A 15,107-nucleotide genomic window follows, 5' to 3' on the forward strand; every position below is an offset into this window, starting at 1 on the left:
CGAGAAGACAGTACAGCGGTGTTGCTAAAAGATGGTTTCTATCTTCTTTCGGGAAATAGAGAACCCTTTCCCGGCTTACGCGGAATTTCTTGGCTAAGATGAAGAAAGCAGCAGCTAGGTGGTACCGTCTCTGCTGTACGAGTCGATAGGCATTCTTCTCCGCTGCAGCTCTCCATCGGGGTTCTTCGAAGTTTCTCGAAAGGAATTCAACAACCTGAAAGGAAAAGAGAGACAAACAGACGAAGCTCAAGACAGAGAAAGAATGCCTGGGACGCCAGGCCCCAGCTCCTCCACTCTCTAAACATATATCGATGCACGACTTCACGTACTTGCTTGTACGTGTACAGCGGTCGAAAGAAACAGTCACGCTGAGGATTCCTCTTCGTAGAGAAGTACGTACATAGACAGAATGTCTAGACAAGCTGTACTTCTGCGTTAGAGCGACTAAAAGCCAGAAAAGAACGTGTATCGACTCACTCCTCTCTTCTACCTTCCCCGGAAGGAAAGAGCTTCCTGTTTTGCCTACCTTCATATTCTTCTGTTGCTTGTAGGCTGCTCTGACGAAATTCAGTCGGTTACTGGCCACCGCCCATAGTGCTGAAAGGTCGCTATGATAGAAGTTTCCGCTCCCCCCGCTATCCGCAGTTGATGAAGCCGTAGAAACAGAAGAAGATGTCCCCTGCTGGGAAGCTCCAAAGACTTGACTTGCACCGAAGCTACTACTAAGCTGACCTCCGCCTGCTCCGATCTCCGCTGTTGCAAGAACAGCTGCATCTTTGAGAAGAAGCTCTCCCAGGTGTCGAACTTGCGTAAGATTACGAAGCCAGAAGCCCACACCTCGCTGAAGTTTTCATTCATAGCGCAAACAGGACACACACAAAGAAAGGAGAAATCACTACAGATCTCGCTACCGTCATGCTCTTCTCCCTGTCCAAAAGAACGCCACATACAGATATATGTATGTAAGCATATATACACACAAGATAAGACCTAGGAGGTTTTGAGACCAACAAGGGTTGGGACCAGGAGATCTACACACCATTACACCTGTCTATATCTCCCTCTAGGTAGAAAGAGTAGATCATCAGACATAGCACAGGAAATGTGGCGACGGCAAAAAAACGAAGGTAAACAATGTGGAGAATGAATGCGTTAGCACCAACATCGAAACTAAGAGAAGGCTAAAGAGAGAGCTGCTAGCGTAAAGTAGTGGAGAGAAGATAGAATAGCTTGGATGACCTAGCTGGCTGACCCCTCCGAGACTGAGATAGGAACGCGCAAAAGCGCAGCAGTGCACTGCTGAAAGACACAGCCTACAAAACTGTCGCATCCGACACAAACACGGGAAAGATATGTACGCGCGAACGATGTACATGAATCAAATCCGGCGCGAAAGGCAAGACATGTTTGCGTCCTATCTGCTTTGAACTTACGACTACACTTGCCAGCTTTTATACATGTCAAACACACGGTGTGGGGCTATACGGCAGTACTCTAGCTCGTATCAGCTCCAGGGGAGACTGCTACCCAGCACACATGGAAATCCGTCCGTGAAGTCACTCCTAAGTATGGGACGACGAGGTATCACTTGCAGAAGAGTCCACTAAAGACGAGCTTAGCATACCATTCTGGAAACAGTGTCACCCTGTACGCTAAGTCCATTCTTTCTAGACGACTATAGATGTCTACAACCCTGACACACTCAAGTGGGCTTTGACAGAGACGACGGTCCAGTAAGAGAAACCTGGGACAAGTACAACGAGCGAAGCAACAGACCGCTTTTGCCGTCCTAGCTCCCAGGTTACCTTTCTGATTTCTGTCCAGAGCAGCTTCCCTTTAGGAGTCCCGGCTTCCCTAGCATCAGTAACGGCTTCACTGAGAAGAACCTCCTCACAGTCGGCTTGCACGCACCAGCAAAGATCTTCAGATGTGAGAAGGTACGAGAACGAAGACGTAGGAATGCATGCAGCAGACGAAGAGGTGGAGTTCCTCTGATTGTCATTCCCAGACAAACCCCTAGCAGCAACCCCTTGTTGTGATGCAGACGCCCCAGCCGCCGAGGGGGATAGAAACGAATTTAGACGACTGGAGTCATCTTTGAACGGAGAGGATGATTTCTCTCCTTTCCGGCGCTCTTCCGTGACCTGAAAAGAATACACCACATATACATCGACAACTCCACCGCACTAAAAAAGGAAAAGATCAGTACAGATGATTGAGACGTGCGCGACACAAGGCCCACAACAGACGTGAACACCGCTGTCCTTTTACCTTCTTCAAACACCCAAGACTACCCTACCGACGACTATATACTTATGTATCTAGATATCATTAGGGCGGCCCATCTAGAGATGCTCCATAGGTAGGAAAGCCACGAGCCAGGAAAATACACTCGGGAAAGGCAACCATCCCGTGCGTTTTTTTTTCTTACCAGAAGCTGTGAGAAGCCCATTCGGGCTCTAAGAAGGCACCCTTCCTTATCTAACTCAAGCCCTCTCTTAGTCCTCTTTCCGATATGCTGCCCTCTTCCCTCCCGTCCACTACTGACCACGATGTCCACAGCCGTTTTGAGAGCCCGTTGTGCTGCTTCTTTGCAGGCTGCTTTCGCAGCACCTTCTGCAGTCCCCAACGTAGAAAGTCCTCTCTTCTCGTCTTCATCTGCGCCAGTATCACCATTGAAGAGGCGGATTTTAGAAGCTGGCATTTGGCGCGTGGAGAACACCGTAGAAACGTCATCTGGGTTTCGAATGGAAGCAGGAAAGGCGCCGGCAGGAGACGCGCTGCTGTCAGTTCCGACGCGGCTAACTACATCAAGAATCGATTCAGCGACAGCTGGGAAGTCATCCAGCAAGAAGTGCTCTGGCATCGATGAAGACGAACTGAAGGCCCTTCCGCCTCCTCCTTCCCCTCCTTGCACGAATCCTTCACCTCCCGACTCCAATCGAAAGAGAGCCGATACAAATGTCAAGAGATGCTGCTGCTCCTTGGACGTTAACCTGAGACCGGGTAAAGGAACCGACCTTAGAAGATAGAGGAGTTCATCGTATTCTTTGGAAGATAGACTTACAGACAATGGAGCTATCATTCGACTGGGTGCACATATACCCAACGAAGGAGGATGACTACGATCATGACGAGACATACTATTACTGTTGCTATCTAGTGCACCTGTCGTGTAAGGATCGCGATCTAAAAACGAAGATGATCCGGGTGAAAAGAAAGATGTGCTATGGTGGTTATAGCCTGGGGAAGAGAAATCCACCTGGAGTTCCTTCTTCTTGTTCTTCTTCTTTCCCAAGCCGAGTAAATCAGATACATCAAATGGGTCATCGTCGTCATCTCCAGCATCTTCACCTTTTCCGGGATCAAGAAAAGAAGAGGATGAAAATGTTCCAAACAAGTCTTCTGCTCTCTCCTCGTTTCTCTTTTTATCGTTGTTATCGCCCCGCGTACTAATGTTACCAAGGTCATCGAAAGCACCTTCTCTCCCGCCATGTGAAATACCACTATTGCTGTTGAAAGCATTCGTAGTACTCGACTCGGACATCTCCTTGTTTGCGATTCCTGATGAGGCGCTACCTGGTGACGATGCTGCTCCATGTGAAAGCTGATTCTGAAAAGGATCTGAGAGGTTGCAACTCGTGTCCGAAGTGTGACGAGTTTTACAGTAGTAGTCACGATAACATCCTCTTCCACAGTGGTCAATGAGCTGTCTGAAGAAAGATTCTCGACAAGACAATGGTCCTGATAGCAAACCTCCAACACATAGACGAGATGCTGAGGTGCTGATTGTGAAAGACGACGATGTATTGCCTACCAAGCGGCCCGCAACAACCCCATCCTTTCTACAAGCATCCTCCCTCGTATCAGAAGGAGATGAAGAAGAGGAAGAAGAAGAAGCAGAAGTTTTCTTTTGAGAATCGCGACGATTTAACGAGGACACGAGCTGTTCTTCGGCTTCAAGCTGAAGAAAGATGGACGATATGCATAACATCGTGGTTTGGACTAAGGTTTCTAACACACAGCAACAGCTACATAACCGTCTCTTACTTTCAGTTATTTCCCTGTCATTCTCCTGCTCCTCCTGCTCTACGGAAGCAATACAACCACACAAGAATGCCTGATATCTCCCACCATCCTTCCCACCGTCTTCTTCCCCTGTCTCCTTTTCATCAGGGGGAGACGAAGGTGGAGAGAGACCCCACTCTCCTTTCGTGGTACTCCTATCACCCGGGCTTAGAACATCCCATGACTGGTCACGCTGATTCTTTGAAGATTCGTCGTCACTCTCTCCTCCACCGCCTGATGTCTTACCTTTCGCCCTTCTCTTTTCGAGGGCTATCTTGCTAAGTCCTGCTGAGCGCAGGCATCTTAACAGCGTCCCTAGTATCCATTTGACCGTGGATATATAGCCACAAGTAAAGAGAATAGTGAGGGCAGAAGGATGATATGGAAGGATAAGAGGAGGTGAAAGACTCTGAAGAAGATGATGCTCTCTCTCTTGTTGTTTCTGCTGTTGGAGCAACATACGTCGTACCATTTTCATGCGAGAGGCGGAAGACGAGGTCATTACAGACGCTATCGTTGCTTGGGCTGCATTGGTTGGATTCACCGCTTTGAAGGAGGCTGTTGGTACACCCGAGGAAAATCCTTTTGAGGGAGCCGGTGAACGATCGAGTGTATATACAGACGAGCTTTCAGACGTTGATGCCTCCGCTTCTCTGTGGGATGTTGTTGCCGCGAAGAAGTTCTGCCGCTTCCTGCTGAGATCTATCGCCCTTAGTGAAGACGGGATACCTGTACGACGCGTACTGCCACTACTATGGCTAGGCCTGCGACTGTCTTTCGCAGAACCCAACAACCCGAAAGACAAGCACAGATCATTACTGGGCGTAACAGAGAACGGAAGAAGGAGAGAGAGAAGAGATTGAAGAGAGAATCTCTGAAAACATCCTGGTATCTGACTACCGCAGGAGGGCAGAACAAGAGGGGAGGAGAAGTCAGACAGGAATGAAGAAACGACAGACGACGAAGGAATGAAGACGGAACACGAGGCACTTGGAGTATGATGAAGGAGGTGACGCGCCAACTGTTTCTCTTGAACACTCCCCGTGTCCATATGACAAGAGTGCTGATTATAGTTGAGGGAAAGACTAGTAGCACTACCGTCTTCGGCGTGTGTCAAACCGGGAAGGACACCCTTTGCTTGGTGTAGCAGATTCGCATCCGAGAGAGAAAGAGGAGGTGAAAGAGGCAGAGCAATATGCGCTAGAAGACACGAAGAAGAAAAAGGGGGACAGCACGAAGATTCCTCGAACCAGGCATCCAACAGCCCGGTAACGATAGGGTGTCCATACACCCCACAGATACTACTGCTGCTGTTCGGGCCGGACTTCAGCGGAGAAAACAAAGCTTCAGGAGGTAAAGGAAGAATCCTCCGCCAGACAGGAGGTGAAAGGTCACTTGATGAAGGCGACGAGACAGTGAAATGGGGAGAAGAAAAGTACGTGGAGTAGGATAATGCATTGTGTCCGTCTCGGTCAGCACCCCACGATTGCTTAGATGAAGCGACAGATGCAAACAGAAAGACTTCTGAAGCTGCACAGTTGCGGTCTAGCGCTCTTAGATATGTAAAACCCTCATTCTTTGTACTTGACGTATCCCGTGATTTCCGAGGTGTACACTCTCTTCTTGAACTGTCTTCTTGCTGGCATGACTCGCGACCTCGAGAAGGAGACTGCGAAGAAGACGTTCTAGAGAGACTACCACAAACCGCATGGACATCGGCTGTTTCACTCACGGGGTGTCCGAAGAAGGGACCGGTGTCCTCGTCGGAGACAAGACGACGGTTAGCTAGAGAAGAACAAGAAACAGTCTGATACTCATAGTGAAGGCACGCCTTGGCAAGTAGAACAAGTGAAGAACCAGGGAGACGAGAAAAAGAGATCTTGCTGCATGCGTTGTGCACGAGTAGTCCCCCACCCACCCGTTGCGTATACCGCGATAAATCATCCACCTTATTACCGACGGATGTTTCTGCCATTGCGTCTTTGTCATTTCCTGAGCCTCCTGTCCTCCCTTTCTCATCGCATTCAAAGAAAGCCTTGTTACCTGCTTTGCCTCCACACGCATCCTCTTCTGCTCTTCTGTGTGAAGTGATACTACCACCAGTCAAAGACCCGTGGTGTTCTCCTGCCCCCGAACCAGGAGCGCCATTTCTACCCAGCGGAATATAACTGTGACGGTCCACTGGCAACGGGAGAGTACCGTCAGGAAGAAGATAGGGTACACGGCGCATCGCTAGCAACGTAGACAGCGCGGTAACACGCTCTTGCTGTGAAAGGCTCTCCTCGTCTCCACTGGTGCCTCTGTCTCTTGATCTCATACGGCGGAAACAAGCGACAGCTGACTGGGCATTCGGCTCTCGCATCTGATTTTGCTCGGTGCGTGCGTCGTTCTTGGACAGAGGAGCAGAGGAAGAAGGCAGAGGATGTAGAGGACGGGGGAGGCTACCTGCAGCAGAAACAAAACTTTGAGCAAGGTTGGCCGCTTGCAATCTCTGCGGAGTACCGTTATTAGACGGAAAAGAGTGAGAAGAGGAAGATGACGACGAGGTGGAGGAGGAGGCCTTAGCATTCGTTGTCGAGCATTTTGGGCTTACCACCAGGGCGCCACGAGCAGATTCATCAGTCACAGGAACATAAAAAGCAGACGAGAGAAGAGGAAGGACGCTTGTTTCCGGAGCAGTCTCAACAACAAAAGGAAGACCTTGCAGAGAATACACATACGCATGCGCATGCGATCCGAGACTTTCGTCACTATAGTGGCCATCAGCACCCATCACCTGGTCTTCCTCACAAGACTGCGAGCAAATCAGATAACGTCGTCCTGTTCCAACAGCAAGAGCACTGGAGGAAATCGCAAGGGAGGAGATGAACGTCGACGCTCCGCATCTCGATGGTGAGGATGGAACTTTGGCTACGAGCAGTGGAGATAACTGAGAACAGCAACATAGCGGCGGGCGTGAGTGGACTACTGAAAGATGCCTCTGTTTGTGTTCATCGGTTTCACGGCTGATTCCTTCCGGCATTCGAGTGACACTCTGATTCTGACAAGCGTTACGACTGTCTTCACCAAAGCTATGAGGGGGACAATGCTCGTCCCCGGACAACAAGCTTGGCTTCGGTTGATCTCTCTGAAGAATGCCTGGTGAACAGGGGGGAAGAGCAAAACGGGGAGAAGAGGAGGAAGCTGTGAAGGAAGTCGAGAAGCAGTGACGATAACTGGAGAGATGTATGGAATATACAAAGCAGAAGGCGGAGGTGCCTTCTTGGTTGGCTTGTCTACTTCTCATTCTCTCCGTATCCGAGTCAGAACACGACAGCTCTCCACTTTCTTGGCAGCTTCCTTTGTTTTGGAGAGAAAGTGAATGGGCCGGTCTGATCGCATCGCGGCCACAGACTTCGCTTCTTGTCTCCTCTTCTCTCAGTAACACTAAAAAAGGGGAAGCGACATAAAGCAGAAAAGGGTTCACGACACATGCAGTGAAAGGGGGAGAAGCAAGAAACGAGTCCTGAGGAGGCCTGGCACGCCAGGTACTCAAGATCTCAAGACAGATATCCCCCATGACTACTAGACTTCTTCTTCCTCCTGTCGCTTCTTCCTTTCGCCGCATATCTCTGGAGAGAACTGCCTTCTTATCACTAAGAGGTGGACGCGGTGACATCCCTTGACCTGAGTCCGCACCAATAGTCCTAGCAGTAGCGCCCGGCGAGGAAGGACAAGGATAGGGATGAGAAGAAAGAAGAGGCGATGAGGAAGACGATGAACCCAAGGCACATAGAACAAGCCATGTCTGTGAGGAGGGTGAGTTTGCCGTGTTAGGAGTTTCGCCGTTGCTTACGTTGCTAGGTAAGGATACTAAGGAAGGGTTGAGGTTTGAGCTTTTAGACGCAGCAGTTGTAGAGGTTGACGGGGAGACGGAAGAGTCCTTGGGGTCGTAGTCGGAGAGAGCTTCACTAAACAAGTGGGCTGCTCTTTTCTCAACGAAGAGAAGAAAAAGAATATTTGTATTTGTGTAACGGAACTGCATGCGCTCAGGGAGCTCGAGTAAATGCGTGGAGACAAGCCGAGTAATGGTGTCGCTGCTATGAGAAGAGAGCGTAGAGGAATAAGCTTGGGCCCTGCGACTATTCCTCATTCTCCTCGCTCTTGTCTTTGTCTGAGGGAGAAGGTTCGTACACTGGCAGGAAAGAGGGAGGGAGTCGAGGAGCATAGAAGTTTCACCTTGAGAAGGCGACATCAGCAAGATTGACAGTGGCTTGATACCGAAGACAGAGTGGATAAGATCAATCTCGAAAGCATAGAGAAATAGAGAGTTGTCTTCTTCCTGTTCACCAGGGGATGAGACTGGCACGCAAACGAGAACAGGAAGGAGACCTGAAAGACGACCGCCGGAACAGGTCGTGGCTACGGGCGTCTTACCGCTGTGAGTACTGTGAAGAGAAGCAGACGTAGAGACTGACGATATCGAACTCATCCGACCTGTTGTCTTCTCTTCCACCTTTTCCCCCGAAAACAGCGTACCTTTCATTTTCTCTTCTCCTTGGTCAGTCTGCGGTGTCGTTACAGCGGCAGTCAGAGGGATCTCCTGTTGAGGAGACGAACGCATGTGCTGCAAAGAAGTTTTGCTAAGAGTAGAAAATGAAGAGGGAGAGAGCAGGTGGACCGACCGCATAAGAGGAATCCGTTGTTTTCTTATCGACTTCCGCTTCTTCTCTTTTGCTGAGGAGACCATGCGTCCGCTTCTCCCCTCTTCCTCCCAGCCACATTCCAGATTTCTTTTCTTCGTGGTACTGAAGTCTCCTTTCTCAACAGATACCGACTGCAGACAGCAGACGGGAACTCCCCCTGAAATCATATCGCTATAGCGCCACAAGAAAACCAGACCGCCCCCTCCTTTTCTCTGCGTTGTCTCCTCTTCTCCGCCGTCTGGGAAAGGTGATATGGTGGCTGCGATATTGAAGGCAGGAAGGATGCTGACGGAAGAAGAAGTTGACGCTGACGACGAGGAGCAAAAGAATGGTGAGGGTGAAAAGAGAGAAGAGTCCACGGAATCTTTACCGATTCTCAGGGTGCTCTGTTCATTGAAGACACTGCTGCCGTCACCAGCAAAAGAATCTGAAGGAAGGCGGTTAGAAGGGTTACTGCCGTTTTCCACGGGAGTGCCTGTCGAATCAAGGTAGAGTCCTGACAGTGAAGCTCCTCTCCCTCCTGTCTGCCATTTATCACTATTCCCACCTTCATTGGCGCCGCCTCTGTTTTCAATAGCAAGTTGCATGTCCTTTTGATCTCTTCCTGTGGACGTCACTAAACTATCAAAGAAAGACGTCTGAACGCCTGCCCCCCCCCGCCATTCCTGTAGAGGTAGGAGGATGAGGCCTGTAGGAACGCCTCCGCTGCCGCTAGTTAGGACACCCGTCTTCGTAAGAGGACGCATCAGATCACATGGAGGTGGCCACATCAGACCAGACGCCGAGCAAGAAGAGGACAAGACGAACGGTGACGAACACGATGATACACACCTCAACGCATATCTGATCGAAGGACCGACTATGACACCACTACGACTTGTGTAAGTGCCCCGTCGTAAAATCAGAGCCAGTTCCCTGTCGTTGAGACTCTTTGGGCCCTTATCTCGGAAATCTCTCATTTCTCTCCCTGCTAGGACAAAAGCTGAGATATCGCCTCCCCCTGTACCACCACCACAGGAGAGAAATAAGGGTGAAAGAAGCAGGCCGATGCGATCTCCTACATCAGTTCTTACGGTTATACGGCAAGGGGGTATAACAGAGGCAAACAGTCCGCTCAATTCGCCCCACTGCAGAGTGGCCCCCGCAAACGCCGTGAAGGATGGTCTATGGTGTGATGTAGGGGGAGCACCATGGTGTTTCCCTACCATAGAACCACCTCCTGCGTTGCGACCAGGCGTCGTACTACTCGCAGTCGTCGCACTCCTTCCATGAGACGAAGAAGGAGTAGGGACGAGCGGAGGAATCGAAGGCGTTGACCCACACAACGGAAGTCCGCCCGCAACTGGAGACCCTAAATAGACTCCAGACGACGTGGGAGAGGGCTGACAGCCCGAAGACGCGACCACAGAGAGGAATGAAGCTGAGGACAAATGACAAAGGTGACACAGAGGGCAGGAAACATGCATGTATTGTCTCTGAAAACGACAGACCTACGAAGCACAGCAACGATTCTCTTGAAGACAATATCGGCAAAACGCTACCAAATCGATTCAGCCGCATCACGACTTGATTCTAAATGCAGAAAACCCTCTGCCTTATCTAGTTAACAGAAACCCAAACCAAGAGGAGATCTTCTTTCTTCAGTCACTTCCTTCCTGGCCTCCCAAAGCCAGCACGCGCCTTCTGCGGACGCCCCACCGGCACATCAGTCTTCCGCTAGCTGTGCATGAATTGTCTGCTCATCTCAACCATCGCTCCATCTCTGGAAAAACGGAAGGAGATTGATAGATAGATCGATAGCTAGATAGATAGTATTTGTATCTATACCACCTCGTATCATTCCTTGATTCCGCCTTGGGTGCCACTTACTCATCAGAGCAACTTCACAGAGTTCGATTTTCTCGATTTCAACAATATTCAGTCCCGCAACACCAAAAGGAATCTGAGCTGGTCCCGCTACCTGTTGGGCTACGGGTTGGCCCATAGCACCTCGGGCTAAGCCATCGACAAGAAAGGCTCCCACAAACCATTCGCTTGGACTTGTTTCGGAAGAACCAAACAGAAAAGTATCCGCCTTTCTGTTTCTGAGAGAAGGAGCGAAAGAGACAGGTAATAGACTGCCGTCCTCATCACTAGCGAAGTGCACAGGGAGAACAGGAGACGGCGTATCCCCGACAGTCTGCCGCCTAAGTTCCCTACATCCAGACGGTATAGGAGAACGTCGATAGTAGAAGAAGAGAACATGCTGTCTTGGGATCGCAGAGAACGGAGAGGCGTCTGTAAGGCCGCAATCAAGGGAAGAGATCGGTGACGTATCGCGCTTCCTTTCATCTATTTCCAGCACAGCAACTCTGACGTCCCACCCTTCTCTACTATAATCGGAATGCTTCACACTTGAGAATGACGACATCAACGAAGATGACAATTTCATCTTCTTTCTGTTCTGTCTCTCCTTTTTGCTTTCGCTTTTTGCTTTACTTGTAGTAGTAGACGTGTTTTCTACTGCTAACTCGCCACCACTTGGGTCATCTTGCCGGGTTCCTTTCTGTTCCTTGGGATCAACGACCTCCCCCTCCCACACTTGTCTCGCTTGCTTTGCTCTCCCTTCTTTCCTTCTTTCCTTGCGATCCCTGTCTTGCATCTGCTCTTGAAGTTTTCCTCTCTCCCAGAGAGACGTGCAGTATAACCCCCGAGATGGTAGTTCAATTCGGAGAGCTAAGTCCATGAAACCGGAGCATGGCTCTGTCTCTCTCCAGACATGCATACCCCATTCCTCAACATCAACGAAAAGAAGAAGCGATGTACATGCAGACGCAGCATGAAACTGAGCGGATTTGATGGGCCCCAAATGACCGCATACACTCATAGCGTATACATAGCCAAGGCAGACGAGGGAGGAGTTTCCAGTCTCGGCCGTTGCCGAGTGAGTGCGCCGAGGGAAGAACAAAGTGAGAGGAGGCCACGCCGAAGCATAGGGAGGTGGCAGAAGATGTACTAGAAGAGACAGGAGGCGCGAGCACGGGGGGGACGACGACGACAGCATGCGTGAAAAGGTCCAGGGCAAAAGAAGACCGTCAGGGACACCCGCATGGTGTTGTAGAGAGGAGCAACCCCGCTGATGTCCATCGGGCGTCCAGTGAGGAGACACGAACGATGCATCACCTCCAGCGAGCGGCGCTACGTGAGAATGAGCTTCTCTCCCTCCCGGGCTGCTTTCCCCCCCTACAGCACAGCAGTGAGTGGGAGAATCCAGTGCATTTGAAAAAAAGGCACACGTTGTAGTACTGGCAGAAAGAGAGACACAACCTATCTGTCTTGAACGGCTTATACGCCGTGGAAGGAACTGGGGCCAACGGTGGGGAGCACATGCACCTTCAGTGTATGAACCATACATGTTGCTTTCCCAAACCCGGGTACCACATGCACTACCTCCCGAGGAGATCCGTGTCTTGTACCGTCTGGTACTTCCTGCGAAGGAAGATGCAGGTATCGACTGTAAATTTACTGGAGAAGATGAAAATGGAGTGCAAGAAGAAGGGGGATTTCTCGTTTGGGCTTCGTGAGGGAAACTCGCCTCATACGTGGGAGTGACGAGGTTGTCACCTCCTGTTTGGGCACAAATTCCACGTGTGCCGAAAGAATTCGTCGTTCCCCCGACTCTACTGTGCGCTTTTGAATGCCTTGACGAAGAGCGACGAGATAGAGCGGAATCGACTTGCTGAGCAAAGAGCAATGCCGGGACGTACAATAGAAAGACCTCATTGCTGACTCCGGTGTATACACACCCGGGAGGGCAGCGTAGTCGGGCGCAGCAGTGTGCAGCAGCCGCATATACGAAAGACGAAGTAAGAGAGAGACAAATATTCAGCTGCTCAGGGGATATTAGAGGGCTCTCAGCGCTCCTTCGCCCACACATCCCACTAGGCGACGGAGCAGGCAAAGAAGCAGAACTGGTCGAACACGACGGGGCACTGGAGGATGTGAACGAGGGCAACGAGACAGGAGATGTCGTGGATTCTTCATCCATAGATAACTGTGGGGTGGGAACAACCTCCCCGTGTGCTGTAAGATGAGGAGGAGGTAAGGGAGGAGGACATGATACAGTCGAAGTGGCAAGGGAGATCGAAGAAAGAGGAGGGCCAGTGTGAACAAGTGGAGATACAGCTAGAATCACAACGTAGAAAGGGGATGGACTCGGACACAAGGAAGAAGGACAGTCGCGGCGGGGACACGGTACAGAGAAAGGATGTTGCTCCGGGAGGGGACAGGAGTCGGAACTCGGACACTTATCAAGGAATGAAAAACTATGAGGAGGAGAGGGCTCTTGCCCTGTTTTTCCTCTCTGTGCATAGGACGGAAACTGGCATGTTGGAGGCGAAGGACAAGAACGCGGCGCGCCCGTCCTGCCACCTAACACCGCATCAGGTAGGTGCACACAGGCACCTATCAGCGACTCAGGGGAAAAATGAACAACGTCAGGGGGCGTCGGAGAGGAGACGAAGTCCGACGAAGGGTCCGTGAAGGGAGAGTATGAGGGAGGAGCCTTCGCCGAGATAGGTCTCTCCTGGTGTGTGGGTTTCCCCCCGGATGGGAAAGAACAGGAAGAGGAGCTGAGTAGATTCCTTGTGGTCTCTGGCGGCGTAGAAGGATAAGAAGTTGCAGGGTTGAAAGACGAACGGGAAGAACAAGATGTAGGACATCCTACACTTGCCCCTCCATCACCTGCTAGAGTATGGTATGGGGTCGTAACTGTCGAAGAGGAGACTGAGGGACAATACGAGGACGACGAAAAAGGGACCAAAGACGCTCCTGGCACGCCAGCCGCTTCGGCGGGAGGGCCCTGGGAAGTAAAATACGGAGGAGTTGTTCGAGTCGAAGACGGAGTGGAAGACACAGAGGCAAAAGAAAGATGCGGTAGTGGAGCCTGCGTTAGAGATGCGTGACTTCCCGGGATACTTGCAGAAGTGGTGCCAGAAGATGAAGAGGAAGAAGACGGAAGTAGTGAAGACGAAAAGACGGACGGCGGGGGTGAAAACGGAGGCATTGTGCCGAAACAGAGGGAAAGACAGGGCGGGAAAAGACGGAAAGAAGCACCGCTTCTTCGATGCGGCTATATGACAATGGACAGAAAGAAAGCGGATGGGTTGATCTCGCACTCGATCGACAGACGAGGACAACCGCAGTTCTGCGCATGGCGTGACGCGTATACCCACTAAAGAAGGTCATGTTACAAAGTCAGAAAACAGCGGGAAGAAGTTTCAGCCTTCCACTCTTCGAACTTGGCTTAAAGCCCCACTTACCAGCCTGGACGACAGGCATGCCCCAGATCTTCCTTGGCGACAGAAAGCAACTGGCAGACAGGAACAATACAATAGAAGAGAGGTATAAGACGTATGAGAAGACCGAAGTAGGACCGGGTTGTCCAGTCTGGGGGCAAGAAAAAAGGGAGAGCTGCCATCCCAGCACTAGTTAGGTGAGACTATCCGCTCAAGCGTGTCTAGACTTTACAGAAAGAAGAAGAGCTCGTGGGGCAAATACAAGGTCGGGGCGTAGGCCTCCGGGGAAAGCTCGAGAGTAGATAGAGCAAATACAAATCGCCTTGGACATGCCAGGGAAGCAGACCGGAAGGACAACCCTTTCAAGGATCTGCTACTTAGGTCGAACCCTACCTACCCGATTAAACCGAACTTTCAGGCACCCGCGACAAAGGTGGAGGGGCTACTACGTAGAGGGAAAAGGAAACTAGGAAAGAAGGATCAAAGAAGTACCCCCCGGAAATGGATACGAACAACAAGGAGGAGAGCGAGCGAGACAAAATGAAAAAGCGATTCTTTCGCAGTTCCTTCCCGTATTTTTCCGGTTCGGCCGGAAGTCAGTCGGTTGTGTATACAGTACTTGAGTCAGAAGCGCTCTCACAAGCGATGTCTGTTGGCTGCAGACGCTTACAAAAAAGCCGCAGTTCTTAAGCGAAACGGGGACAGAAGTAAAGGAGAGAGACAAGAAATGACCTCCTCCCGTCGTCTCCACTGTCTCAAGTAAGCACGTTGAGTACATACACACGGAGTCTAACCGCCTCATCACAGGGGAAATTCAATGAAAAAGTAGAAGAGAAGATTTGCAGGCGAAAAGAAGCGGGAAGTTGAAGGTCGGCAAGGAACAAAGGGGGTTAGCCCGTCGTGACCCGGAAAACGGAAAAGTGAAAGAACAAAACCTCTCATCTCAGAATCGGCGCGCCCATGTTGTGGTATAGATGTAGCTTCTGTCACGCTCTTTCGGCAAGAAAGTCCCTGCTTCTTTTCAGAAACCCAAGCCGCTTCAGCTGTTTAGTCAGTTTACAGGAGCGAGGGCGGCTCC

The 15,107-nt window shown here is 50.8% G+C and overlaps 1 protein-coding gene across 1 annotated transcript in view; it reads right to left on the reverse strand.

Annotated features, from left to right (window-relative positions):
* Nucleotides 1–14,831, reverse strand: part of CSUI_004972 (rave 1 carboxy-terminal protein) — a gene marked incomplete at its 5' end in the record, with an annotated part of 30,084 nt that extends 15,253 nt beyond the window's left edge. The window contains 7 exons of the mRNA XM_068065153.1: nt 80–214; nt 527–841; nt 1,806–2,144; nt 2,432–10,173; nt 10,623–13,863; nt 14,054–14,180; nt 14,824–14,831. Coding sequence (XP_067922866.1) covers nt 80–214; nt 527–841; nt 1,806–2,144; nt 2,432–10,173; nt 10,623–13,863; nt 14,054–14,180; nt 14,824–14,831 — 11,907 coding nt within the window. The remainder of the gene's footprint in view (nt 1–79; nt 215–526; nt 842–1,805; nt 2,145–2,431; nt 10,174–10,622; nt 13,864–14,053; nt 14,181–14,823) is intronic.
* Between the last annotated feature and the right edge of the window lie 276 nt (nt 14,832–15,107).

This window comes from Cystoisospora suis, assembly GCF_002600585.1.
Source record: "Cystoisospora suis strain Wien I chromosome Unknown contig_2388, whole genome shotgun sequence".
In the NCBI taxonomy this organism is placed as follows: Eukaryota; Apicomplexa; class Conoidasida; order Eucoccidiorida; family Sarcocystidae; genus Cystoisospora; species Cystoisospora suis.